This window comes from Plecotus auritus, assembly GCF_963455305.1.
Source record: "Plecotus auritus genome assembly, chromosome: 7".
Classification (NCBI taxonomy): Eukaryota; Metazoa; Chordata; class Mammalia; order Chiroptera; family Vespertilionidae; genus Plecotus; species Plecotus auritus.
This window is the reverse complement of record NC_137774.1, coordinates 68,768,321-68,795,364: the sequence shown is the minus strand read 5'-3', so window position 1 is coordinate 68,795,364 and position 27,044 is coordinate 68,768,321. Positions and strand designations below refer to the sequence as shown.

At 49.2% G+C, this 27,044-nt stretch overlaps 1 protein-coding gene across 1 annotated transcript in view; it reads left to right on the top strand.

Annotated features, from left to right (window-relative positions):
- LOC308253547 (interleukin-4 receptor subunit alpha-like) overlaps positions 1-24,382 on the top strand; it is a 47,538-nt gene extending 23,156 nt beyond the window's left edge. Inside the window, exons 5-10 of the mRNA XM_080679131.1 lie at positions 11,766-11,917; positions 15,782-15,938; positions 17,979-18,078; positions 19,821-19,899; positions 21,237-21,286; positions 22,058-24,382. Of these exons, the coding sequence (XP_080535257.1) occupies positions 11,766-11,917; positions 15,782-15,938; positions 17,979-18,078; positions 19,821-19,899; positions 21,237-21,286; positions 22,058-23,576 (2,057 nt within the window). The 3' untranslated portion in view covers positions 23,577-24,382. The remainder of the gene's footprint in view (positions 1-11,765; positions 11,918-15,781; positions 15,939-17,978; positions 18,079-19,820; positions 19,900-21,236; positions 21,287-22,057) is intronic.
- Positions 24,383-27,044: the final 2,662 nt, after the last annotated feature.

Here is a 27,044-nt window from a genome sequence, read left to right as displayed (position 1 = left end):
ACACAACCCAGAGCCTATGGGACACAGTGAAAGCAATCCTGAGAGAGAAGTTCCTAGCACTACAGGCCTACCTCAAGAAACAAAAAAAATTGCTAATGAACTATCCAACACTACAACTTAAAGGTAGAGAACGAGAAAAACAAGAAAAGCCCAAAGTAGAAGGAAGGGAATAATAAAGAGTAGAGCAGAAATAAATGACATAGAGACTAAAATAAAAAATACAAAAAATTAATGAAACCAAGAGCTGATTCTTTGAAAAGATAAACAAGACTGATGCACCTTTAGCCTGGCTCATCAAGAAACAAGGAGAGAGGACCCAAATAAATAAAATCAGTAATGAAAGCAGTGAAGCAACCACTGACACCACAGAAATACAAAGGATTGTAAGAAAATACTATGAACAACTATATGCCAACAGCTGAACAATCTGGATGAAATGGACAAATTCTTAGAAAAATACAACCTCCTAAAACTGAATCAGGAAGAAGCAGAAAACCTGAATAGGCTGATAACTACTGATGAAATAGAAGCAGTAATAAAAAAAACTCCCAGCAAACAAAAGCTCTGGCCCGGATGGCTTCACAGGAGAGTTTTATCAAATATTCAAAGAAGAATTAACACCTATCCTCTTCAAACTATTCCAAAAAATCCAAGAGGAAGGAACACCAAGTTCTTTTTATGAGGCCAGCATTACCCTAATTCCAAAACCAGATAAAGACACCAGAAAGAAAGAGAATTATAGGCCAATATCCCTGATGAACATAGATGCTAAAATCTTCAACAAAATATTAGCAAATCGGATCCAGCAATATATTTAAAAGATCATACACCATGACTAAGTGGGATTTATTCCAGGGATGCAAGGCTGGTACAATATTCACAAATCAATAAATGTGATACAAAATCCAGCACCTATTTTTGATAAAAACTCTCAGCAAAGTAGGAATAGAGGAGTCATACCTCAACATAATAAAGGCCATGTATGACAAACCTACAGCCAACATCGTACTCAATGGGCAAAAACTAAAACCATTTCCCCTAAAAACTGGAACAAAATAGGATTGTCCACATTCACCACTTTTATTCGACATAGTACCGGAGGTCCTAGCAACAGCAATCAGACAAGAAGAAAAAATAAAAGGCATCCACATTGGAAAGGAGATTGTAAAACTGTCATTATTCACAGATGACATGATATTGTACATAGAAAACCCCAAAGACTCGACCAAAAAACTACTAGATTTAATAAAGGATTTGGGCAACGTAGCAGGATACAAAATTAACACCCAGAAATCGTTGGCATTGTTATACACTAATAATGAATTCTCAGAAAGAAAAACTAAAAAAATCCCATTTACCATTGCAACAACAACAACAAAAAAATTAAGATACTTAGGAATAGATTTAACCAAGGAGGTAAAAGACCTCTACTCAGAAAACTATAGAACATTGAAAAAAGAGATAGAAGAGGATATAAATAAGTGGAAGAATTTACTGTGTTCATGGATTTGTAGAATTAACATTATTAAAATGTCTATAGTACCCAAAGCAATATATAGATTCCCTATTAAATTGCCAAGGGCATACTTCACAGATCTAGAACAAACACTCCAAAAATTTGTATAGAATTAAAAAAAAAAAAAAAAGACTGAATAGCTGCAGCAATCTTGAGAAAAAAGAACAAAGTTAGAGGGATCACAAGACCAGATATCAAGCTATACTACAAAGCCTGGTACTCGCACAAATCAATGGAACAGAACAGAGACCCCAGAAATCGACCCAAGCTATAATGCTAATTACTCTTCACTAAAGGAGGCAACAGCATACAATGGAGTACAGACAGTCTCGTCAATAAATGGTGTTGGGAAAATTGGACAGACACAGGCAAAAAAAAAAAAAAAAAAAGAAAGAAAAAAGAAAAAAGAGAAAAGAAACTAGACCACCAACTTAGACCATACACAAGAATAAACTCAAAATGGATAAAATACTTAAATGTAAGCCGTGGAACATAAAAATCCTTGAAGAAAACATAGGCAGCAAAATATCAGACATCTTGCAGGGGGATCGAAAAAATGGTGGCGGAATAGACAGACGTGTCCCGAGTCTTGTCCCAGAGCAGATAGAAAGAACAGCTGAGGGTCGCACGGGGAGTGTTTGTTGGTGAGTTGAGGGACAGCTATACTCCAGGAGATGGTGGGGGACTGCTGGACAGGGCTCCCCTGGCCGGGTAGCCCCCACTGCTGCTGGGTTCCCTCCCGGAGCAACCAGCTTGGATGCGGAGACCACGCCATCTTGAAGGGGAAAGTGGATGTTATCGGAAGCCTGAAAATCTACAACTACGGCACCCACTGAACAGCTGCGAACCCCAGAACACCGGTCCCCAATTGGCACAAACACGTGGATTCAGAGGAGCTCTACACTCCACCACGGAAAGGTCAGATTTCGCCTGGGATAAGGTGAGGTCTGTGGTCCTGGCAGGAGAGAGAAACGCGTGCACTGTGGGAGCTGGAGAACCAGGGGAAGTCTGTGCCTAGAAAAATCCATGGCTGTTGGGGCTGGTGTGATCCGTGAATGTGGAAGGGGGTCCTCAGAGCTGCTAAAAGAAGGGAACTCTAAAAAGCAACCCATTTTGATCTGATGCAAAATAACAGCCTAAAAATTTAAAAAGTGTGCCAGCTGCTTAGACCCAAGGGTGGCGAGGGGAAGACTGCACAGACTTGCGCGCAGCCTCAGAGTTCGCACACTTACGCTGGCTTTTTTTTTTTTTCTTTTTCCTCTTTAAATCCTTGCTTCTGATCACTAAGCCCAATACATAGGATCACCCAATTGGGGACACCCTAAGAGACTACAGGGGAAAGTTGTTTTCCTGGAACCTGGGGATCAGAGTGGGGAATAACCATCAGAGAACCAGCTCTGGGGCAACCCACTCCCACAAACTGGTATTAAGTGCCACAGGGAAAGCAGGATCTAAACACTAGCTAGAGAGGACCTATAGACTCGGAGGTCAGTCCAGAAACACTGCCACATGGGTTGAATCACAAATTGACTCTTGTGTAAACACAAATAAAGGAATACAAGAAATTAAGACACACTGCCTGCTTAAAAATCAGGACTGGCTTACAACACTGAGGAGCAGTGGAACGCAGGAAACTGCAATACTGTCCTGACTAGGAAACAGGTGTGCCAAACAAAACAGTAGAGGAAGTGAATGACCTTCACACTGCACATTTTTATTTTTTTCACCTTTTACTTAAGAAACTATTTTTTTTCTTTTTTCCTCACTTGATTTTACCTTTTTAATTATTACATTTTTATTTTCAATCAGTATTATTACTACTACTATTTTACCTTTTTTTTAAAGTGTCATTTTATTTTCTCTTTATTTTACTTTGGGATTAGTGTTCTACATTCTATTTTCATCTTTCCTTTAGCATCATTTTACTCTATCTCAACTTTACCTTTATGCCATCACTCTCTTCCTAACTTTTCCCCTTTTGTTGTCCTGTTTCTCTTACCCTTTTTCTGCTTTAGATTTTCCCTATTCTTTCTTTTTACCCCCTGTTAAAATTTCACCCTACTTACACATCTAATTTCCAATCCCCTTCTCCAAGTCCATACACACCTCTCTCTTCTCTGTCTTCACTATCCAAATGTTTTTCTCTCTGTCCTTTTGTTGTTGTTTGCTTGATTATTGATTATATCAATTTTTTATGCTTGTTTGTGAGATTGTTTTGCTTATTCTTTTATTTGCTTTGTTTTTTGCTTCTGTTTTCCCTTGCCTCACTTGATATTAATTGTTATTTGTAGTTTGTATTCATCTCCAGGTACTTGTTGCTGGCATTTGTTGGGATTAGTGGCTGTTCTATTGGAGTTTTCTCCATATATATATATATATATATATATATATATATAGTTTGTTTCCCTCTTCTTTATTCCTTTTCCCAATTTCATTTTTGCACTCCTTTTTTTTTTCCTCTTCTTCTTTCTCTCCTATCCTCTAATTTGCCTTTCTCTGGTGGTCACCTTTATTGGGGGTTATTAATATCGTGAATACATTTCTGTTCAGTGCCTTGTGCGTTGTACCTGGTTGTGTTGTATTTTGTGCCTTTAAATCAACGCAGGAGAAAGAGAACCACATAACCAGATACCCAGAGAAGAGAGACCTTGGGGAGACAAAGAAACAGCCCGCATATGAAAGAAAAGCAGGCATCACCAGAAAAGGAAGTAAACAAAATGGAGGCAAGCAACCTGTCAGAGAAAGAATTCAGAGAAATGGTCATAAGGTGAATGAAAAGAATGGAAGACAAATTCGACCATATGTGTAAGAACCAAGAGGAAATGAAGAAGAACCAAGAAGAAATGAAAAATGACATCACTGCTGTAAAGAACTCAATAGAAAGCATCAAGAGTAGACTAGAAGAAGCAGAGAACTGCATCAGTGAGCTAGAAGACAAGGTAGGAAAAAATACCCAAGTAGAGCAGCTTCTAGAAAAAAAAAATTAAAAAGCAGGAGGAGAGCCTAAGGGAACTTTGGGATAATACAAAACAAAACAATATCCGCATAATAAGAGTTCCAGAAGGAGAGGAAACTGAGCAAGGAATAGAAAACCTGTTTGAAGAAATAATGACAGAAAACATCCCTGATATAGGGAAGAAAAAACCCACACAAATCCAAGAAGCTCACAGAGTCCCAAGCAAAATGAACTCCAAAAGACCGACACCAAGGCACATTATAATTAAATTGGCAAACACCAACGACAAAGTAAGAATCTTAAAAGCGACCAGAGAGACTCAGAAAGTTACCTACAAAGGAACCCCCATCAGACTGGCGACTGATTTCTCAACAGAAACTCATCAGGCCAGAAGGGAATGGAATGAAATATACAAAGTCATGCAAAGGAAGGGTCTGAATCCAAGAATACTGTACCCAGCAAGGCTATCAATCAAAATTGAAGGTGAAATCAGGAACTTCACAGACAAAAAAGGACTAAGGGAATTTATTACCACCAAACCAGCAATGCAAGAAATGTTAAAGGGTCTGCTGTAAAAAAAAGAAATAGAAAGCGAAGAAGGAAAACAGGGGTAAAGAATAAAAATGGCGACAAATAAGTACCTATCAATAATAACTTTAAATGCAAATGGATTAAATGTCCCAATCAAAAGACATAGGGTAATGGATTGGATAAGAACACATGACCCATATATCTGCTGTCTACAAGAAACCCACCTCAGAAAAAAAGACGCACACAGACTGAGGGTGAAGGGATGGAAAAAGGTTTTTCAGGTGAATGGAAATGAAAAATAAAAGCTGGGGTAGCAATACTTACATCTGACAAATTAGGTCTCAAAGTGAAGGACATAACAAGAGATAAGGAAGGCCACTTAATAATACTAAAGGGAGCAATCCAACAAGAAGAAATTACTCTGGTAAACATATACACACCCAATACAGGAGCACCCAAATACATAAAAAAACTCCTGGAGGATATCAAGGGAGAGATTGACAGCAATACAATCATAGTAGGAGACTTTAATACCCCACTATCACCATTGGACAAAACCTCTAAACAAAAAATCAGCAAAGAAACATCAATCCTAAACGACTCACTAGACCAGATGGAATTAATTTACATCTTCAGAACATTTCACCCCACAGCCACAGAATATACATTCTTCTCAAGTGCACATGGGTCATTTTCAAAGACAGGCCATATGTTGGGTCATAGGCAAAGTCTCTTCAAATTCAAGAAGACAGAAATCATATCAAGCATCTTCTCAGATCAGAGTGGCATAAAACTGGAAATCAACTACAATAAAAACAATCCAAAAAAATCAAACACATGGAGACTAAACAGCATGCTATTAAACAATGACTGGGTTACCAGAGAGATCAAAGAAGAAATAAAAAAAACATCATGGCAACAAACGACAATGAAAACACAACAATCCAAAATCTATGGGACACAGCGAAAGCAGTCTTGAGAGGGAAGTTCATAGCTCTACAAGCCTACTGCAAAAAACAAGAAACAATGCTAATAAATTACCTAATGCTACAACTCAAAGAGTTAGAAAGAGAGTGACAAGAAAAGCCCAGTGTAAGCAGAAGGAAGGAAATAATAAATATCAGAGCGGAGATAGATTGAGGAAGGAAAGATCAGATTGAGACCAAAGAAACAATACAAAAGATCAACAAAACCAAGATCTGGTTCTTTGAAAGGATAAACAAGATTGATGAACCTCTAGCCAGGCTCAGCTAGAAGCAAAGAGAGAGGACCCAAATAAACAAAATCAGAAATGAAAGAGGTGAAATAACAACAGACCCCACCGAAATACAAAGGATTGTTAAAAAACACCATGAACAACTCTATTCCAACAAACTGGACAACCTGGAGGAAATGGATATATTCCTAGAAAAATATAACCTTCCAAAACTCAATCAGGAAGAGTCTAAACATCTCAATAGGCCAATAACTATGGAAGAAATTGAAGCAGTCATCAAAAAGCTTCCAGCAAACAAAAGCCCGGGGCCAGATGGCTTCACAGGGGAGTTTTACCAAACATTCAAGGAAGAACTAAAACCTATCCTCCTCAGACTATTCCAAAAAATTCAAGGGGAAGGAACACTTCCAAGCTTCTTCTATGAAGCCAGCATCACCCTAATACCAAAACCAGATAAAGACAACACAATGAAAGAGAATTACAGGCCAATATCCCTCATGAACATAGATGCCAAAATCATCAACAATAATTCTAGCAAATCGGATCCAGCAGTACATCAGAAAGATCATACACCATGACCAAGTAGGATTTCTCCCAGGAATGCAAGGATGGTACAATATCCGCAAATCAATAAACGTGATACATCACATAAACAAACTGAGAGATAAAAATCACAGTCATATCAATTGATGCAGAAAAAGCATTTGACAAAATCCAACACCCTTTCTTGATAAAAACTCTCAACAAGGTGGGAATAGAAGGATCATACCTCAACATAATAAAAGCTATATATGATAAACCCACAGCTAACATCATATTCAATGGGCAAAAACTAAAACCATTTCCCCTAAGAACAGGAACAAGACAGGGATGCCCACTCTCACCACTCCTGTTCGACATACTACAGGAAGTATTAGCCATTGCAATTAGACAAGAAGAAGAAATAAAAGGCATCCAAATTGGAAAAGAAGAAGTAAAGCTGTCCTTATTTGCAGATGACATGATATTGTACATAAAAACCCTGAAAAACTCCATGAAAAAACTAATAGACTTAATAAATGAATTTGGCAATGTAGCAGGATACAAAATTAACGCCAAGAAATCTATGGCATTTCTATACACCAATAGTGAACTTACAGAAAGAGTGACTAAAAAAGCAATCCCATTTACCATTGCACCAAAAAAATTAAGATACCTAGGAATAAACTTAACTAAGGAGGTAAAAGACCTATATGTGGAAAACTACAGGACACTGAAAAAAGAGATAGAGGAAGACGTAAACAGATGGAAGAACATACCATGTTCATGGATTGGGAGAATCAACATCATTAAAATGTCCATACTACCCAAAGCAACCTATAGATTCAATGCAATCCACATTAAAATACCAATGGCATATTTCACAGACCTAGAAAGAACTCTCCAAAAATTCATCTGGAATAAAAAGAGACCCCGAATAGCCACAGCAATCCTGAGAAAGAAGAACAAAGTAGGTGGGATCTCAATACCAGATTTCAGGCTGTATTACAAAGCCACTGTTCTCAAAACAGCCTGGTACTGGCACAAGAACAGACATATAGATCAATGGAATAGAATAGAGAATCCAGATATTGATCCAAACCACTATGCTCAATTAATATTTGACAAAGGAGGCATGAACATACAATGGAGTTAAGACAGTCTCTTCAACAAATGGTGTTGGGAAAATTGGACAGCTACATGCAAAAACATGAAACTAGACCACCAACTTACACCATACACAAAAATAAACTCAAAATGATACAGGACTTAAACATAAGATGGGAAACCATAAAAATACTAGAGGAATCCACATGCAGAGAAATCTCAGACATATGCTGAAGCAATTTCTTCACTGATACTGCTCCTAGGGCAATGGAAGCTAAAGAGAAAATAAACAAATGGGACTACATCAAAATAAAAAGCTTTTTCACAGCAAAAGAAACCATCAACAAAACAACAAGAAAGCCCACTGTATGGGAGAACATATTTGCAAATGTTATCACTGGTAAAGGTTTAATCTCCAACATCTACAGGGAACTTACACAACTTAATAAAAGGAAAATAAATGATCCAATAAAAAAATGGGCAACGGACCTAAATAGAATCTTTTCGAAAGAAGACAGAACGCAGGCCAAGAGACACATGAAAATATGCTCGAAGTCACTAATTATCCGAGAGATGCAAATCAAAACGACAATGCGGTATTATCTCACACCTGTCAGAATGGCAATCATCAACAAATCAACAAACGACAAGTGCTGGCGAGGATGCAGAGAAAAAGGAACCCTCGTGCACTGCTGGTGGGAATGCAGACTGGTGCAGCCACTGTGGAGAACAGTATGGAGTTTCCTCAAAAAACTAAAAATGGAGCTCCCATTTGACCCAGTAATCCCACTTCTAGGAATATATCCCAAGAAACTAGAAACACCAATCAGAAAGGATATATGCACCCCTATGTTCATAGCAGCACAATTCACCATAGCTAAGATTTGGAAACAGCCTAAATGCCCATCAGCAGATGAGTGGATTAGAAAACTATGGTGCATCTATACAATGGAATACTACGCTGCTATAAAAAAGAAGGAATACTTACCAGTTGCAGCAGCATGGATGGACCTGGAGAGCATTATGTTAAGTGAAATAAGCCAGGCAATGAAAATACCACATGATCTCACTCATTTATGGAAAATAAAGAACACTATAATCTGATGAATAAAAAGATAGATACAGAGGCAGTAAAGCACTGAACAGACTGTCAAGTCACAGCAGGAAGGCTGGGAGTGTTAGGGAGGGAGGGAAATAGATCAACTGAAGGACTTGTATGCATGCATGTAAGCATGGCCAGTGGACACAAGACACTGGCGGGGGGATGAAGGCATGCGACAGGGGGTAGGGGAGGCTGGGGGAAGGTCAATGGGGAAAAAATAAGGAGATATATGTACTAATATATGTAATACTTTAAACAATAAAAAAATATTAAAAAATATCAGACATCTCATGTAGGAAAATTCTCACTGATACAACGCCTAGGGCAAGAGAAACAAAAGAAATAATAAATGGACTACATCAAAATAAAAAGCTTCTGCACAGCAAAAGAAAACAGCATCTAAATGAAAAGGGAACCCATTGTATGAGATAACATAATTGCCAATGATATATCTGATAAAGGGTTAATATCCAAAATATATAAAGTGCTCATAGAAATCAACAAAAGAAAAACAACCCAATCAAAAAATGAACAGAAGACCTACATAGACACTTCTTCAAAGTGGATATACAAATGGCCACTAGACATATGGAAAAATGCTCAATGTCATTAATCATCAGAGAGATGCAAATTAAAATGACAATGAGGTACCACCTTACACCTATCAGAATGGCTACCATCAACAAATCAACAAACAGTAAGTGTTGGAGAGGATGTGCAGAAACATGAACCCTAGTACACTGCTGGTGGGAATGCAGACTGGTGCAGTCCCTACGGAAATCAGTGTGGCATCTCAAAAAATTAAAAATGGAACTGCCATTTGACCCAGTAATCCCAGTTCTAGTAATATATTCTAAGAAGTCTGAAACACCAATCAGAAAGAACATATAGCCCAGCTGGCATAGCTCAGTGGTTGAGCATCAACCTATGAACCGGGAAGTCATGGTTTGATTCCAGCCAGGGCACATGCCTGGGTTGCAGGCTCAATCCCCAGTGTGGGACGTGCAGGAGGCAATCGTTCAATGACTCTCTCTCATAATTGATGTTCCTATCTCTCTCTCCCTCTCCCTTCCTCTCTGAAATCAATAAAAACGTATTTTGAAAAAATAAAAATTAAAAGAAAGAACATATGCACACCTATGTTCATAGCAGCACAACTTACAATAGCTAAGATCTGGAAACAGCCCAAGTGCCCATCAATAGATGAGTAGATAAAAAAGCGGTGGGATATTTACACCATGGAATACTATGCAGCAGTAAAAAAAGAAGGGTTGCTTATCCTTTGAGATAGCATGGAGGGACCTGGAGAGTATTGTGCTAAGCGAAATAAGCTTGTCAAAGACAAGTGTCACATGATCCACTCATATGTGGAGTCTAATGAACAAAATAAACTGATGAACAAAATAGATCCAGAGACATAGAAGCATGGAACAGAGTTTGGAACCTCAGATGGAAGGCGGGGGAGGGTGGATGGATGGGAAGAAATCAACCAAAAAACTTGTATGCATGTATGCATAACCCATGGACACAGACAATAGGGTGGTGGAGGTTGGGGGAGAAAAGGGAGAGTTATAAGGGGTCAGTGGGAGAAAAAAGATTATCTTTTCAACAATAAAGATAAAAAAAAAAAAATCTAATCAGTGAAAAAAAATAATGGCATGAAATAAATAGAAAAAATATATAGATCCAGAGACATAGAAGCATGGGAAACTGTCGAATCTCAGAGGGAAGGCAGGGGTGGGTGGGAGGGAGGGTGGGAAGAGATCAACGAAAGAACTTGTATCATATATGCATAATCCCTGGACACAGACAATAGGGTGGTGGAGGCCTGGGGCAGGAGGCGGGGGTGGGCTAGATGGGGTCAATGAGGAAAAATGGGAACATATGTAATACTTTCAACAATAAAGATTTTAAAAAACCCACAAAAACACCATTTATTGCTGTGTGACCTTGGGCAAATCACATTACCTCTCTGAGCCTCAGTTTCCAGAAGAGAGTTCTTATTCCCATTTTGCAGTTGAATAAACTGTAGTGTGGAGAAGGCAAGTAACCTGCCTAAGGTCACACAGCTACTGAGCAGGAGAGGCAGGGTCTCGTAGCCTCCACCACTCCACCAGCAGTTCCTGAAGGGCCAGCTCATCCCACTGGTGGCCCAGGGTTATTTAAATTGACCCATGAACAAACCCATGAACGTGTTTGTTGATTTTTTTAAATCCTCGCCCAAGGATATTTATTTTCATTGATTTTTAGAGAGAGTGGAAGAGAAAGGGAAAGACAGAAATATCCATGTGAGAGAAACACATTGATTGGTTGCCTCCTGCATGAGCCCTGATCAGGGCCTGGGCTGGGGAGGAGCCTGCAACTGAGGTACATGCCCTTGACTGGAATCGAACCCGGGACCCTTTGGTCCTCAGGCCAACTCTCTATCCACTGAGCCAAACTGGCTAGGGCATGATTTTAATGCATATTATATACTTATGATCTCACTGGTATGATTGCTTAAAAAGAGCCTAAGTTTAAACACGTGAATCAAAATAAAGAAAAATACACAGTACATAATATAGCTCACAGATGTCTAAAGTGTGAAGGACGAAAGTGCAAACGCCCAAGTTTGGGTTATTTGGCGTACACGTGTTGGGTTCCCTGTGGCTCCAGGTAGAAGTGGAGCAACGCTAGAGTGAGTGCTAGGATTGTAACTGTTATGACTGTGAATCTACGTGGTGCCTACAAATGTGTGCGGAGGTGGTGTTGACTGAAAACCTCAATGGCCCGGGTTCCGAGGGCCCACAAGCCCTCACCAGGCCTCCCTTCTCCCCAGTGAAACCCAGGGCCCCCGGAAACCTCACGGTTAACGCCATGGACTCCCACATGTGGCAGCTGACCTGGAGCAACCCGTACCCTCCCAACGGTAGCCTGCACTCCAAGCTCTACTACCTGGTCAACATTTCAAATGAAGACGACCCCACGGAGGTGAGTGGGCATGTGGGGGATCTGCACCACCTCCTGGGACTCGGGGAGCGGAGACCCCGCCCCAGGGTGGGAGACAGAGAGGAGCCTGGTCGCTCAGCAGCCCTGGGACCTAGAGTCCCGGCTTCTGTCCGTCCACCCCTCGCCTGGCGCCAGGTGTGCAGAGAAGGGACGTGATTTGTGGGCCCTGCTCCTCCCTGTAAAGGAGGCTCTGGGCACAGCTGTGTGTCCCAGGGGCCGGGAGGGACACTGAGATTTCGGGAACACTCTCAAATGACCGAGTCCCACCACGAGACCCTCACTCAGAATCATCTCTATCCCAACCTTGATTGGTCAAGGCAGGCGTCTCAGCGAAGCTGACGAGCTTAGTAATCATTCCCGCCACAGGAGGAGGCGTGGCTCAGAGCCTCCCCTGGGACACAGTCCAAGCCATAATTTAGGGCCGTCCCTGGGTCTCACTGCGGTGACTTCCATGTGACACTTGTGGTGGCTGATACTTGCCTTCTGGGCCCAGCAGAGCCAGTTCCTTTCTAGATGAGCCATGGACGCTTGCGCAGGCAGTGCTGGCCTATCAAGTAGATACTAGCGGCCGGACGCAAGGACACAGGACGGCGGGGTGGCTATTTTAGTTGCAGGTGGGGGTGGGGTCACCCTGGGCCCGGTGTCACCCAGAACTGGGTTCCAGTACCTGCCCTGCCACTTGCCGCTGCATGGTCTCCAGCTTGCCACTTACCCTCCTTGTGCCTCCGTCTGCTCATCTGTAACATGGGGATAAGAGGACCACCCACAGGGCTATGAGAGCATGAAGTGGGTGACACAGCTAAGCTCCCATGCCCAGCACGAAGGATGTTATAAACATCCTCCTCCTTTTCTCCCGAGTGCCACAGCCTTGGAAACCCCCGTCTTCCCCCCGCCCCCCAGGCCCGGCCTGTAACCCCTCCACCAGAGTGTCGAGGCCTGCGCTGACCTGTAACTCCTCCACCAGAGTGTTGAGGCCCATGCTGAGCCATGCCCCGTGATCTGGGCCCAGACATACGAAGCTCCCATGTTAGCTTCTGCTGCTGTTGCCTCTCTTCCTGGCACGCGGGAGCTGGTGATGCTGATTTCCATCTCTCAGGCGTGGTTCCTCCTTGGCCGAGGGGTAGGGGCAGGAATGGGGCGCACACACTGCGAGGCTCAGAGCAGGTGGGAGAGGCGGGGCTTTGTCCATCAGTCCTCCCAGGTGCTGTGCCTGGTCAGGGTATAGTCAGGGGCTGGGCGGGGAGATAAAGGTCCAAAGACATTTACTTATTTGCTTATCACGGCTGGATCCAGGTCCCAGGAATCTCTCCGTTGCTCGGCCCTGCTCGCTTCCGCGTTGGCTCCATTTTCAGGCTGGCTCTTCCCTCATGTGGCCGACGTGCTGGCGAGCAGCTCCAGGCGTAGGTCCCAAAGCCACTGTGGGCAATGCTCTTGTGTCCAGGTGATTTTTAGTAAATGTCCCGGGACAGTTTGATGCTCACTTGCCTGGCTTGGGCCACTGGCCAGTCTTGACCCATCACAGGCTGTGGGCGGGAGAGAGAGTGCTGGCTGTGCTCCAGTCGGCCAGGGGGAGTCATATGCCCACCTCTGGAGCTGCAGGTGGGGTCAGCCTCACCCAGGCCAGATGGGCTGGGAATGAGCCGGAGGGGAGGGGGGGGGGGAGGGGTGGCTCCCCAAAGGAGACTGGGGACGGGAAACAGGGCCTGGCCGGGCTCTGGCAGTGGACAGAGTTGGTCAATGTGCCTGGGCTCGGGCTCATGGGCACGTAGGGGCTCAGGGCTGCCCCAGGACTCAGAAGTCAGGTCCAGCTTCTTGGTGGGGCAGAGGCTGCTGAGACACCCCTCCCCATGTCTCAACTGGAGGCAGAGCTGGGCTTCGAGGCCAGGACTTCAACTCCAGAGCCGAGCTCTGCCCCTGCCTAGGATCGTCCTCTCAGACGTGGTCTCCCCGACTGCGGCCTTTTTGTTAAACACGAGCCCGTCAGAGGCAGTCCCTCGCAGGCTCCGGCTCTCTTGTTTCCCAGGACACGTTTCCCAATCCCCGCTCTCTCTAGGGTGTCCGACTCCTTTGCTGAACCAGATCCAGCTGCTGCTTCCAGCTCAAACATCTCATGTCTAGAAAGAAAGGAAGACAGCGTCATCCTGTCCCAGCCCCATCTCCCACAGCTCCTGCCCCCCTACTTCCCCCGGAAAGCTCCACTTCCCGCTTCCCCCGTTTCTCCAGAACCTGCTGAGGTTTTGCCTCCTGTTGTGCAGCCTCCCTCAGCTCACTTCACACAAGACATTTCCCCCAACTTGTTCCCAGCCTCGAAGCCGAGCTGCCAGCGGCCGGCCAGGAAGGGGCTGCAGCGGCCAGAGGAGGAGGGAGAGGAGCCCCAGGCACAGGGTTCAAGCCACCCACTTGCCGGCAGAATTTATCTTGAACACAGATTTTATTTCATCTTATTTTTAATAGTTTTTTAAAAAAGTAATATTTACATGACGTAAAAAATGTAAATGGTAGAAAAGGACTTAGGATGGAAATGTGTTTCTCTTCCAACCTCAACCTCCAGTTCCTCTTCTCAGAGGTTGCCCCCGCCACCCTCTCAGCTCTGCCTGGTGCGAGGAGGGAAGGGAGGCCTGAGGTGTGTCCTTCCAGAGTTTACGTCTGTGCAAGCAAGTGTGATGTTCATTCAGCCTTCCATGGCTGCACATAACGCCACCACACACAGCTGCTTTTAACAGCACACATCCACTGCCGCATCGTTTCTGGGGGTCTGGAGTCTGGGCACGGCCTCGCTGGGTCCCCAGCAGCAACCATGACATGGCCAGGGCTGTGGTGTCGCCTGAGGCTCACAGGGAAGGATGGCTCCCAGGCTCCTGTGAGGTTGGCAGCATCCGTGTGCCGTGGGCTGTTGGGCCGAGAGCCTCAGGTCCTTGCAGGCCCTTGGCAGGAGGCCACCCTCCGTTCTTCCCTCATGGCCTTCTCCCAGCCAGCCAGGGGGAGAGAGGGCGTCCCAGGGAGTCGGAATGACGGTCTCACATGATGTAATCACACGCGTGCGGTCCCATATACCCATCATCACCTTTGCACGTTCTGTCGGTGAGAAACAAGTTACAGTCTTGCTCACACTCAAGAGGAGGGACCGCACAAGAGCAAGATACAAGGGGGGATCCTGGAGCCCTCAGTTTGTCAGACACCATTTTTTTTTAAACACAATAGGCAGCAGACAACACCTACTAATCGTCATCTTACCTTGTCCACTCAGCTACAGTCCTGGAAGTCTTCCCAGTGGGGGCTGGGTGGGCGGGGCTGAGATTGGGGCCATGTGACTGGGCTGGGCTTGAGGCTCTAGAGAGCCCATGAGGGAGCGAGGGGCCTCTGTGCTTCGGAAAGATCATCCCGCTCCCTGCGTGCCAGGCCCTGTCCTGAGCACTTCCCTGCATCAGCCCATTTAATCCTCACAGCCACCCTGAGAGGCAGGCACTTTTACCCTCATTGCAGAAGAGGACATTGAGGTCCAGAGAGGTTCTGTCACTAAGCTAAGGTCGCACAGCCTGAACGTGACAGTAGGGACCCTTCCCCTCAACTTCAGATGAGGAAACTAAAGCTCAGAAAGGTTCCGACTCGCCCCAGTCATGTCATAGGGCTGGTCAGTGGGGGTAGGGTGGGGCGGGTTTCCTGACCCATCTCACTCGAGTCCGGTCACAGCTATGGAGGTGCCAAACAATGCCTGAGTTGGAGGAATGACCAAATACCAGGCTGGTGGCTCTTACACACTGTGGGGTCAGCCAAGGACAGCAGCCCGAGTGGGAGTGGTACCCCCCGCCCCCAGCTGTGCAGTAATGTCTTCCTTTCCTCCCCCAGTTCCTAGTCCGTAATGTGACCTATATGGAGCCCACCCTCCGCTTCCCAGCCAGCACCCTGAAGCCTGGAGCCCGCTACAGCGCGCGGGTGCGGGCCTGGGCTCCGAGCTACAACAGCATGTGGAGCGAGTGGAGCCCCCGTGTCAAGTGGCTTCACGGTGAGTATCCGTGGTGAGTGCTGAGCAGTTAGAATCCTCCCCCCACTTCACGCTGTGCCCAGACACTGGCCCTGGCCGAGCATCCGGGTTTCCGTCCTAGGACACCTCCACAGGCAGGTAACAGAGGAACGACTGACATGGCGCACTGGCCCAGGCGGGCAGGCGAGGCTGTAGTAACAGGTGCCCACGAGGTCCGAGCTTTCACATGTGGAAATGTGCTTCTTGCTTGTGTAACAGTCCAACGTGAACTGTGCTGGTCTGTGGGTGGTCTTCCTCCCGTGGCTCCATCTCTCTCTAGGACAGAGATGATTAACCTTGTGTGTCATGGACCCTTTGGCAGTCAGGGAGGCCTGAGGACGCATTCAGAATAATGTTTTTAAAGGTATAAAGTACAGAGGGTTACAGGGGAAACTAGTTTTATTGAAGTGCAATTATAAAATATCTTAAATATGTTTGTGATCTGGGAATATATGCTTCTCTATTAACACATTAGAAACAGGAGCGAGGGCAGTTCTCATAAATACTGTCATTGGAAAGCAGATGAGATAAGTGACGTTTTGTGGTCTGGCAGCTGCAATGTGGTAGGAGAACAGCTGTGATGTCTGTTGGCAGCTGAGTGACTGCTAATGCTCTTGCTGTGGTTTGCTCCCTCCATTCCTAATGGGAGAAATGTGAAGTGTCAGAAGTGAGTGAAAATAAAGATGTCATTTCTTTCCCACCCAAGTCCTAGACCTCTAAATTCTGTCTGCAACCTGTTGGAGGTCTGTGGACCCCAAGTTAAGGATCTCTAAGGGCCCTGCCATTGTCTGCATCCAACCAAAAGGGGAAGGAGAGCAGGGAGACCACACCTGCTTCTTAAAAGCCTGAGCCTGGCCTGGCTGGTTGAACATTGTACCATGCACCGGGAGGTCACTGGTTCCATTCCTGACCTGGGCACAAGCTCGAGTTGAGGGCTCAATCACCAGTCGGGGGCGTGCAGGAGGTGGCCAATTGATCAATGTTTCTCTCTCATCAATAATTCTGTCTCTTTTTTTCTCTCCCTTCCTCTCCTTCTAAAATCAATTAAAACATATACGTTTTTAAAAAAGCCTTAGCCTGAAGTGACACATCATTCCTTCTCAAGTTCTATTGGTGAAACTGGCCACATGGCCACACGTAGCTGCAAGGGATTCTGGGAAATGTAGTCCTCACTTGTAGCTGAATCCCCAAAGCAACTCTTTGCAACTTTATCATGTGGCTTTGCAATAGAAATATTGAATTATCTCACATAAAATGAAGTCTTACATGTGGACCTTCCCAGGTTCATACAGCAGCTCAGGGAACAAAACAGACAGAAATCCTGCCCTTCTGGAACTGGCACTCGGGGGAGGGGGAGACAGAAAATAAACATACAGAAAAGAGGAAATCAGATCGACCCAGACCCAGACGGCAGCAGAGCAGGGAAAGGGGACGGAGTGATGAGAGGGGCAACGGTAGAGAGGGCTGGGGAGTTTTTGGAGCTGGCGAGGGTGAAGTGAACGAGGAGGAGGAGGAGCCCGCTGTGCGAAGGTGATAGCAGCTATGGGCGTGCAGGCACTGTTCTGAGTGCGGTGGGTAGTAAGTCGCGTGACCCTCACAACTCCCCGTGAGATGAGCACTATTGTTAACCCCGTTGTACCGGTGAGGAAACCGAGGCACCGAGAGTGTGAGGGATGTGTGCGGGGTCACCAGTGAGGATACGACAGAGCCAGGCTTTGAAATCAGGTCGTCCAGGGCCAGATTCACTGCCCTTGACCTCTGTGCTTCAGGAAAGAGCAGCAAGTTCAAGATCCTGAGCTGGCACTGAGCGTGGAGGAGCAGGGGGCAGCAAGGGGGCCGGTGTGGCAAGGGCTCAGGGTGCAAGGGGAGGGCAGCAGGGGCTGAGGCGGGAGGGCTTGGGGGTGGCCCGATCATGCGGGATCTGGGAGCCACTGTCCTGAGGCTCCGGTCTCCAGTCCTGGGAAATGGAGACCAGGCTGTACTTAGCACGATGCGGGCTCACGGCTTCCCTCCCACTTCCAGACTATGAGCAGCCCTGGGAGCAGCACCTCCCACTTGCCGTCGGCATCTCCTGCATCGTCATCATGGTCGTCTGCCTGTCCTGCTACTTCAGCATCCTCAAGTGAGTCCTGGGCCAGCCCCCTGGGGTGGGGAGTGGGCAGGAGTCCCTCCTCTCATCTGTCAGCTTGCAGTCCTCGTTCAACCATAAATGTTTATTGAGCGGCTACTGTGTGCGAGGCACTGGGGCAACAGCTGAAACAAAACCCACAGGACTCTGTGCTCCTGTGGGAGAGCGATGTCAGGCCTACGATTAGCCATGGGGTTTTCCGCAGCAACCCAAGCGCTGAAGGAAATAAACCGGGCAGGGCACAGATGTCCCGGGTGGGCGCTGTGTGTGTGTGTGTGTAGAGGGGGGAAGGAGGGGATATTTGAGCTGAGGCCTCCCTGGGGGAAGGAGCTGGCCAGGGTGGGGCTGGGAAGGGCCTTCCCTTGGGAAAGGGAGGTAGATCATGCCCGGGGTATGGTCCAGACAGTTGGGGGCAGGTGACAATAGACGGAGGAATTCTAGCCAATTGCCCTGACAGAGTTGGGAGACCTGGGCTTGGGTTCTGGCCCTGGCGCTGGTAGCTGTGTGACTGGCTCCTCCTTTGTAGGCTGAGAGAGAGCAAGAACGTATTTCGTCAGTCCTAAGAGTCTAAGAGAGTCTTGGATCACAGTGGGGTGGAGGTAGAAGGAGCCTGGTTTTCAGGAAACATGGTGTCTCAGAGCCTCAGTCCTCCCATCTCTGAAATGGGACTAGCGAGCCCTGCCCTACCATGTGAGGATTAGTGATGGCCGAGGATTGAGCTAGTGTCCCGCACTCTGCTGGGCACACAGCAAGTGTGCAGGGGTTGCAAGCTTTCCTCGTCACTGTGGGCTGGTCTTTTCCTCTTCTCTGAGCCTCAGTTTCCCCATCGCCTGTCCTCCCAGCCCCACTCACTGTCCAGCACTCCAGCCTTCTTGCTGTTCTTTGAACGCACCAAGCAAGTTCCCTCCAAACCTTTGCACTCGCTGTGCCCCTACCTGGAAAGCCCTTTCCCCTGGCATCGCCATGACTCACTCCTCTTCCACTTTCAGTTGCCACTCAGAGGCCACCTCCTCAGGGAGGCCTTCCTGGATCACACCCTCCATTCCTCTCTATTCCTTTATCTTCTTCATTTTCATTCATGGCACTTGATGCCGTAATTAATGTCCTATAGTTATTTCTGTCTGTCTCCTCTTCTAGAAGTTCAGCTACGTGAGGGCGGAGCTTTTGTCTGTCTTGTTCACGGTTGTGTCCCCGAGGCCTGGCACAGTGAGTGGTACATAGTAGGTGCTCAGTACGGCATGTTGACTGACTGAGTGGAGTCAGCGGAGGCTGATCCAGGGGCAATCTGAGGACCTTCCCTCAGAGCTGACACTCCATGGCTCCAGGCCGACCAGGGGAGGGAAGGAACCTATTTCTCCCAGGGTCTCCACGGCTTCTCAGGCCTCCCCTGGCCTGGGTCTCAGCTGCTCCGTGGGGGACTGCTGATGGGCACACCCCGAATTCTCTGCAGCTTGAGTCCCTCCTGCTTCCCTGGGCTTGTTCCCACTGAGGACAGAGGCGGCGAGTCGGGAGCAGAATGCTAGGGCACAAACCGGCTCTTCTGCTGCCAGCTGTCCCTTCAGCCCTGTGAGCCTCGGTCTGCTCATCTGTGAATGGGGTTGGCAGTAGGACCTGTCCCATAGGCTTAGGGTGAGACATCCAAAACCAATCAACATGGTCCTGACCCCTAGGAAGAACTGGCGATGTGATCATTTTTATGGGAGGAGAGACCAACGCGTTTCCCTTTTCTTTTTCAGGATTAAGAAAGAATGGTGGGACCAAATCCCCAACCCGGCCCGCAGCCCCCTCGTGGCTGTTGTCATCCGGGAGGCTCAGGTAGGAGAGTGGCTGGTCCGATGCTGTGGACTGCTCCTAGCAGGAACTAGGATTCAGGTGTCTGGGATGTTAAAGATACTCACTGGCTTTTGGATTAGCACCTGAGCCGTCAGGAAGGTCCCAGCGCAGGTTGCTTCTGCAGCCCAGTGTGGTCATGGGGGGCCCAGAGGCTGCCCGCCACCCCCGCAACCTGCCGCCTCGGCTTTCAGAGCCACTTTTCAGCCTTGGGTGGGTTCCCTCCCTTGGGAGGGGATGGCCCCTGAGGTCATCGGCATGTCGTCTCCTGGGGAGGTACCTGCACCCGGGCAGGAGGCCAAGAGGCCAGGGAGAGGGGAACACAGTTCCTGTGTGTTCCTCTTACGAGCAGGAAACCGCCGCCAAAGCGCCAGCAAATCCCCTCATTTCTCATTGGCCCGAGTTGCATCACATGCTGGTTCCTAAACCTTCACCTGCAAGGAGCGGGAATACCATGAGGCCAGCCAGGTGGCCAGCCCTGAGCGGTGGCCACGTGTGGTTTGCCTGAGCTCATCGGGGTTCTCTAGGAAGGAGGAGCGGGTGCAGGTCCTTCAGGTCTCCAGCGACCCTCTGACAGCCTCTGGAGTTGGTGGTGCTGACTTTGAACCCTGGCTCTGCCACTCACCTGCAGAGTGGACTGGGTTTGAGCAAGTGGCTTAACTTCTCTGAGCCTCGGTTTTCTCGTGTGGGTTGTGTAACGTTTATATAACGGTTGGAATTCACCGAGACAGTACATGTAAAGTGTGTATCACCGGGCCCTGCACAGTGTCAGCATCGTCATGTATCAATCAGCTTTTGCTGTGCAGCAAATTATCCCGAAACTTGGTTGAAACAAGCCATATCTGTAGCTCTTGCTTCTGCAGGTCGCTCAGCAGTGGGGTCGGGAGGGGGATCTGGGCCAGGCAGGGCAGCTCTCTGGGCTGGCTCATCCCCCGCGGCTTCACACACAGGTCCGGCAGTTGTCTCTCGCCTGGGCAATGCACTGACTAAGCTGTGTCATCCTCCCGCAGGCTGGCCCGTTGGCAGTGTCGCTTATACCACTTTCTGTTGCCAAAGCAAGTCACAGGGCCAGGCCAGATCCAAGGGGTGGAGGAGCTGCAGATGACAGTGGCCATTTTTACCTTCAGCCACAGCAACTTAATATTAGGGCGGCCTCACTCATTCCCAGGGACTGAGGCTCCGGGAGCTGCAGTGGCCTGGTCTGACCTCCGACCCAGGTGACGTCAGGGCCGACAGTCCTCCCACGGCGAACACGGAGCTCGCCGTGGCCAGGCTGGCGGGAGGCCTCTCCGCTCTGTTCATTGGCTGTCTCTGTGTTTCAGGTGCCACTGTGGGGGAATAGGTTCGGGGGCCAGGAACCAGCCAAGTGCCCGTATGTATATGAACTTTGGTCATAGCCCGTGTGGATTTGGAAGGGGGTGGAATTGGCACAGTGGGCCCCATCTTGAGAGCAAGGTCCCTCACCCCTCCATGTCTGCCTTCTCTTCCTTGGCATTCAGCACTGTTCCTTTGAAGGGTGGAAGGGGGAGGAGTGGTCTGGGAAGGTGGCTGCCGGCTGGGCCCCTGAATTTCCCTGGGTGGGTCAGGCAGGTGCTGAGCCCCCTTGGGGGTGCACTCTGGCCTGAGCAAGGCTGTGGAGTCAAGTACCCGGGCAGCAGCGCCCGTTATAAAGTGCTGACATAATTGTATACTGGTTGGCAAACACCACTATCCTAAACCCTGAGGATGCCACCAGCACATTAGCCTCCTTAGCGCCTCCCTCGGGGCCTCGGGGCCTCCCACGGTGCAGTAGCTAAAGTTTAGACCCGTCAGCCGTCCTAAGTGGGCATTCCCTATGCTGCGTGTTGATATGTGTTTTAAATACCATCATCCCTGACAAAGACTTTGATTTATTCAGTAGTCTGAGCTTGTAGTGGGTCCCAGGTTATGTGCTGAGCTCCAGACATCCCAAAGGCAGTCAGGGCCCTGCCTTCCAGGAGCTCCCAGAGCTCCTTGGGTAGACTGAGAGGCAGTGATTGTAAAGCCAGGAGGCAGGTCTGTGATAGGTAGGCATCAGTCCAGGGTGGCTTCAAGCTGGGTTTCGAGGGATGAATAGGAGTTTTTCAAGAGGAGACAATGAACCCTGACCAAACTGCTTTTGCAGATACTGGAAGACTTGTCTGACGAAGCTCCTGCCCTGTTTACTGGAGCCTGGTGTGGAAAGGGGTGACAATTCCTCCAAGGCGGCCAGGAGCGAGCCTGCCCAGGGCCCTGGACAACCAGCATGGCGCCACAGCAGCGCGGTCCTCTGGCCAGAGAGCATCAGCGTGGTGACGTGCGTGGAGCTGCTAGAGGCCCCGGTGGAGAGTGAGGAGGAGGAGCAGGAGGAGGAAGATGGAGGGAGCTTCTGCCCCTCCCCTGAGAGCAGCGGGGGCGGCTTCCAGGAGAGCAGGGCGGGCATCGCGGCCCGGCTGACAGAGAGCCTGCTCCTGGACCTCCTCGGGGGTGCGGAGTGGGGCTTCTGCCCGCCAGGCTCGAGGGAGTCCTGCCTTCTTCCTCCCTCAGCAGGTGTGAGTGCTCAGATGCCTTGGGCTGAGTTACCAGGTGAGGCGCCTCAGGAGGCCTCACTTCTGGGCAGGGAGCAGCCTTCTGACCCAGAGCGCCCCCCAGCCACTCGGACGCAGAGCCCAGCCGGCCTGGCTGTCACAGAGCTGCCTGCCACCATCATCACCGACAATCCCTCGTACCGCAGCTTCAGCAGCTTGCTGCGCCCGCCCTCGGGTCCTGGAGAGCTCGACTCAGACCCGCAGCTGGCCGAATACCAGGGAGACAGGGACCCCAATGTCCTTTCTGGGCCACCCGCTGCGCTCCAGCCTGAGCCAGAAACCTGGGAGCAGGGCCTCCGGCAGAGTGTCCTCCAGCACCGGGCAGCCGCCCGCACCTCGGCCCCCGGGGGCTACCGGCAGTTCGCGCACGCGGTGAGGCAGGGCTGTGCCCAGGGCGGCGAGGCGGGCGGCCCTTCCGGAGAAGCCGGGTACAAGGCCTTCTCCAGCCTGCTGGCCAGCGGTGCCGTGTGCCCAGGGCCACCTGGGGTTGAGGCCAGCAGTGGGGAGGGGTGCTACAGGCCCTTCCAGGGCCTCACTTCTGGCAGCCCTGGGGTTCCTGCCCCTGTCCCCCTGTTCACCTTTGGGCTGGACATGGGGCCACCTCCCAGCCCTCAAAACTTGCTGCTCCCCAGCGGCTCCCCGGAGTGCCCCGGTCTGGAGCCAGTGGCACAGGGAAAGGACAGCCAGAAGCGCCTGCTCGCCCTGGAGCAAGCCACAGCCCCACTTGGGGACGACCTGGGCAGTGGCATCGTCTACTCAGCCCTCACCTGCCACCTGTGCGGCCACCTGAAGCAGTGTCATGGCCAGGAGGAGCAAGGCGAGGCCCACGGCGTGGTCCCCGGCTGCTGTGGCTGCCACTGTGGAGACAGCTCCGAGCCCCTGGGGAGCCCCCTGCCAGGCGGGGTTCTGCTGGAGGCCAGCCTCCCTCAGGCCTCCCTGGCACCCTTGGGTGTCTCAGAGGAGGGCAAGGCCCCCTTGTTCTCCCAGCCTGGCCCCAGCAATGCTCAGAGCTCAAGCCAGATCCCCCAAATGGTGGCCATGCTCTCCACGGGGCCCACAGGCACGAATGCGTCCTAGGTGTGCACCCTCGTTGCTATGCGCACCTCAGCCCTGCCTGCAAACCGCCCCCACCCCCACCCCGAGGGCAGCCCGGCTGGCGTGGCCTAGAGACTCGGAGAAGCCCGTGTGAAGTGAGGATGTCTGACCCCGAGCTACGGAGGCTGGACCCTGTTCTCAACACTGCCGGAGCTCAGCGCGTGCCGTGGGCGGGGAGGCGGGAGCGGGGCACACAGAGCCCCCTGCAGGGACCCGGGGGCTCCGGGCACCTTGGCTTGTGGAGGAGCTCTTGGCCACTTGATCGGTCCACGCTTCTCCAGCGCACTGCCCTTGTCACGCCGCCCAAGGCCTGTTCGTCCACCTCGTCACTCGGTTGCCCACGTCTTGCCTGGTCCTGGGTCTAGCTGCTGCCATGTCACTGGACTGGATGCTGAGCCTAGAAACTAACCAAGCAACGGGAACGCACTGGGAGGCTTTGGGGGACTGATGGGAAATCCCGGTCCTGGAAGCGTGGTGATTAGCCCAGAGGTGCCATTCATTCAACAGCTTCATTAGGCCGACACGGAGCAGGATCTGGGCTGTGGAGGGGGCTTAGTCAAGCGGGGGTAACAGCACACGAAAAACGGTGATTACCATGCAGTGACAGTTTGCTGGGGGCCTTGGTTTGCCTGCACGCCAACCTGGACCTCACGTCGAATAATGTGTTTGTGTGTCTCAAAGATTGTTTAAACCTAATATTTGTATTTGCTGAGGAGGCTGGAACGGGACAGGGTGGAGTTTTATATAAATAAAGGTTCTTTATCTCTTTTTTTATTTATGAAACAAGCATACTGCCATTGTGAGTACTTTATTAACTCATTGAATCCACACAGGGACTCAAGTGCCATGAGTTGATTTAGGAGGGGATCCCAGGAAGCCCTGCTTGGGGAGTGGGGCAGTGAGGCAGGGAAGGGCAGGAGGCAGTGGAGGGTGTGTTATCAGACAGCGTCAGCTGGGCAGCTGCTGCCTGATCCTGCCAGGAGCTTTGGAAAGCCATGCACTGTGTATGCCTAGAGGTGTCCCTGCAAAGTGGGGGTGGAGGGCTGGGGTGGTGGTCCACCCACTCCCCTCTGTCACTAGTGGAGGCCACTGGCAGGAGCACTGGCAGCAGCTCCACGCTTTGCCAAGGCACACAGCTCGTTGGTAGCAGGCCCATAGCTGACCCCAGGCATGTCTTTCACCCAGGCTCTCTGTAGGTGATAGTTCTGCACATCCAGGTAGGTGGCGTGATGGACTGGGCCTCTGACGGGCAGGCAGGGGATCGTAAGCTCCTAGGTCTGTGTTACTCTGTCTCTGTCACACTTTCAAATGAGAGGCTTGGCTGTTTGAGGTTCCTTCCTGCTCTGGCGTTCTACACAGTGCACTAGAGGTGGCGGGGCGCTCACTGCCTTACATGCAGCCTGATGTTTGTCCAAGTGTCTCCTTTATTTTTTTGTTCGTTGTTTTTTTTTGTTTTCTTTTTAAGTGTCTCCTTTGTGCTGAGCCCAAAACTATCGCTTTAGCTGCTGGAGTCAAAACACACAGACACACACACATCAAAACACACACACACACACACACACACACACACACACACACACGCGCGCGTGGTTTGCAGGTGGGGAAACTTAGCTCCAGAGAGGAAAAGGGATTTGCTAAGGTCAACAGTGAATGGCAGAGCCTGAACTAGCCCTCTGGACTTTGCCTTCAGGAGCCTTCATAACTAAATGTAAGAATTAAAAATAAAAATAGCTATTTAGTGCCAAGCAATATGCTAAGTGCTGTATATCCACTGTGTCAGCTCTAGTAGGCAGGTCCAGTTATCCCAGTTTTACAGCTGAGGAAGCAGGCCCAGAGAGGCTGAGGTTTGGCCTTGGGTCACACAGCGAGGAAGTCCTGGAGCCAGGTCTGACTGCGGAGCTCCAGCCCCATGGGATGCCATCTCATGTACAGCACGGCACCTACTCAAATGTCAGCTCTACTCCACTTTGTCTGAGCATCGTCTCAGAAAACCCAATTTAAAAATTAAGCAGCAAACAGAGAAAATACATTTGTGTGAGTGGTGGAGGGGCAGTAGGGTTGAGGTGCAACAGAATGGAGGCAGGAGTCACTGTTCTCTCCTTGGGATTTTATAAGGAGACCCAGCTTGTCTCCTTATAAGGCTGTGACGGAAATAATTGGGCTTGGAGAGGCTGAGATGGGGAATTAGAGAACTGCCCGTCTCTTCCCTGCATTTAAACCCACCCTCCCAGGCTCACAGAAGCTGGAGAAAGGCCACTGTTCTTGCTTCCCCAACACCCTTCTCCAGCTTAACATGGGGAAGGAGGAAGCAGAGCAGAAAAGCAGGTAGCAGGAAAAGCCCACACCCCACCCATATTTACTGAGCACCTACTGTGCCAAGTACTGTGCTGGGTGCTGAGGAAATAGATGAGCTTGCTTCCCTCCTGGACCTTATAGTCCAGTCGGGGAGACAGACATGAAACAGACAAAAGGAAAAATTGCAAACACCAATGGGTGCTGTGAACCCTAAGAAAGAAGACTAAGAAGGGCTCCTGGTGGCTAACTGGGCTCAAATTGAAAAAGACCCCCCACACAGACCCTAGCAGCAATAGCCATGCACAGATCTCTCATGCAAACCACCTCAGGGAGAAGCCTGCACTGAACTGTCTGCCTGCACTGTGTTTCTGCCATCTGAGCCAGCCTTATAAAGGAACTAGAGGCCTGGTGCATGAGATTCGTGTACTTGCGGGGGGGAGGGGGGGAGGTCCCTCAGCCCAGCCTGCTCCCTCTTGCAGTCCGGCAGTTGGACATCCTTAGCACTGCCACGGAGGGCTTCTGGCTGAGCGGTGCTCCCCCTGTGGGAGCTCACTGACTACTCGGGGCAGCTCCTGCATTAAGCATCTGCCCCCTGATGGTCAGTGCACATCATAGCGACTGGTTGGTCCACCATTCAGTTGATTTGCATATTAGCCTTTTATTATATAGGATTCCTGGGATCCTATTTCAACCAATAAGACTGAGGTTTCCCCCCATTCCATTGGAGCTGTGCAGCTCCAACCAACTAGAGTGGCTCTATCCTGACCAATCAAGACAGTGCCTTTTGGACCAATCAAATTGTGAGGATTTGAAGTCCTCATTTACATTTGGATAGACCAATCAGGGATCAAGGGCAGAGACTTCTGTGCATATAAACCAGCTCCCCTCTGGCTCTGAGAAGGCACTTTCCCTCCCACTGAAGACTGAGTCTGCCTGGCTGAGCTGAAACACTGAAGCTGTCTCTCTGGAACAAAGTGGAGCATCAGGAGCAGAGCATCTGGGAGCAGAGCTGTCTGACAGAGAGGGGCCTGGCTCCAGGGCTGCCTTCCAGTCATGCTGTTCCACAGCTATGCTGTACCATAACTGAGCTGTTTGCACTGAATAAAGTCTCCTTCTTCACCACACCCCACATTGGGGATTCCTGTTGCTGTTAAA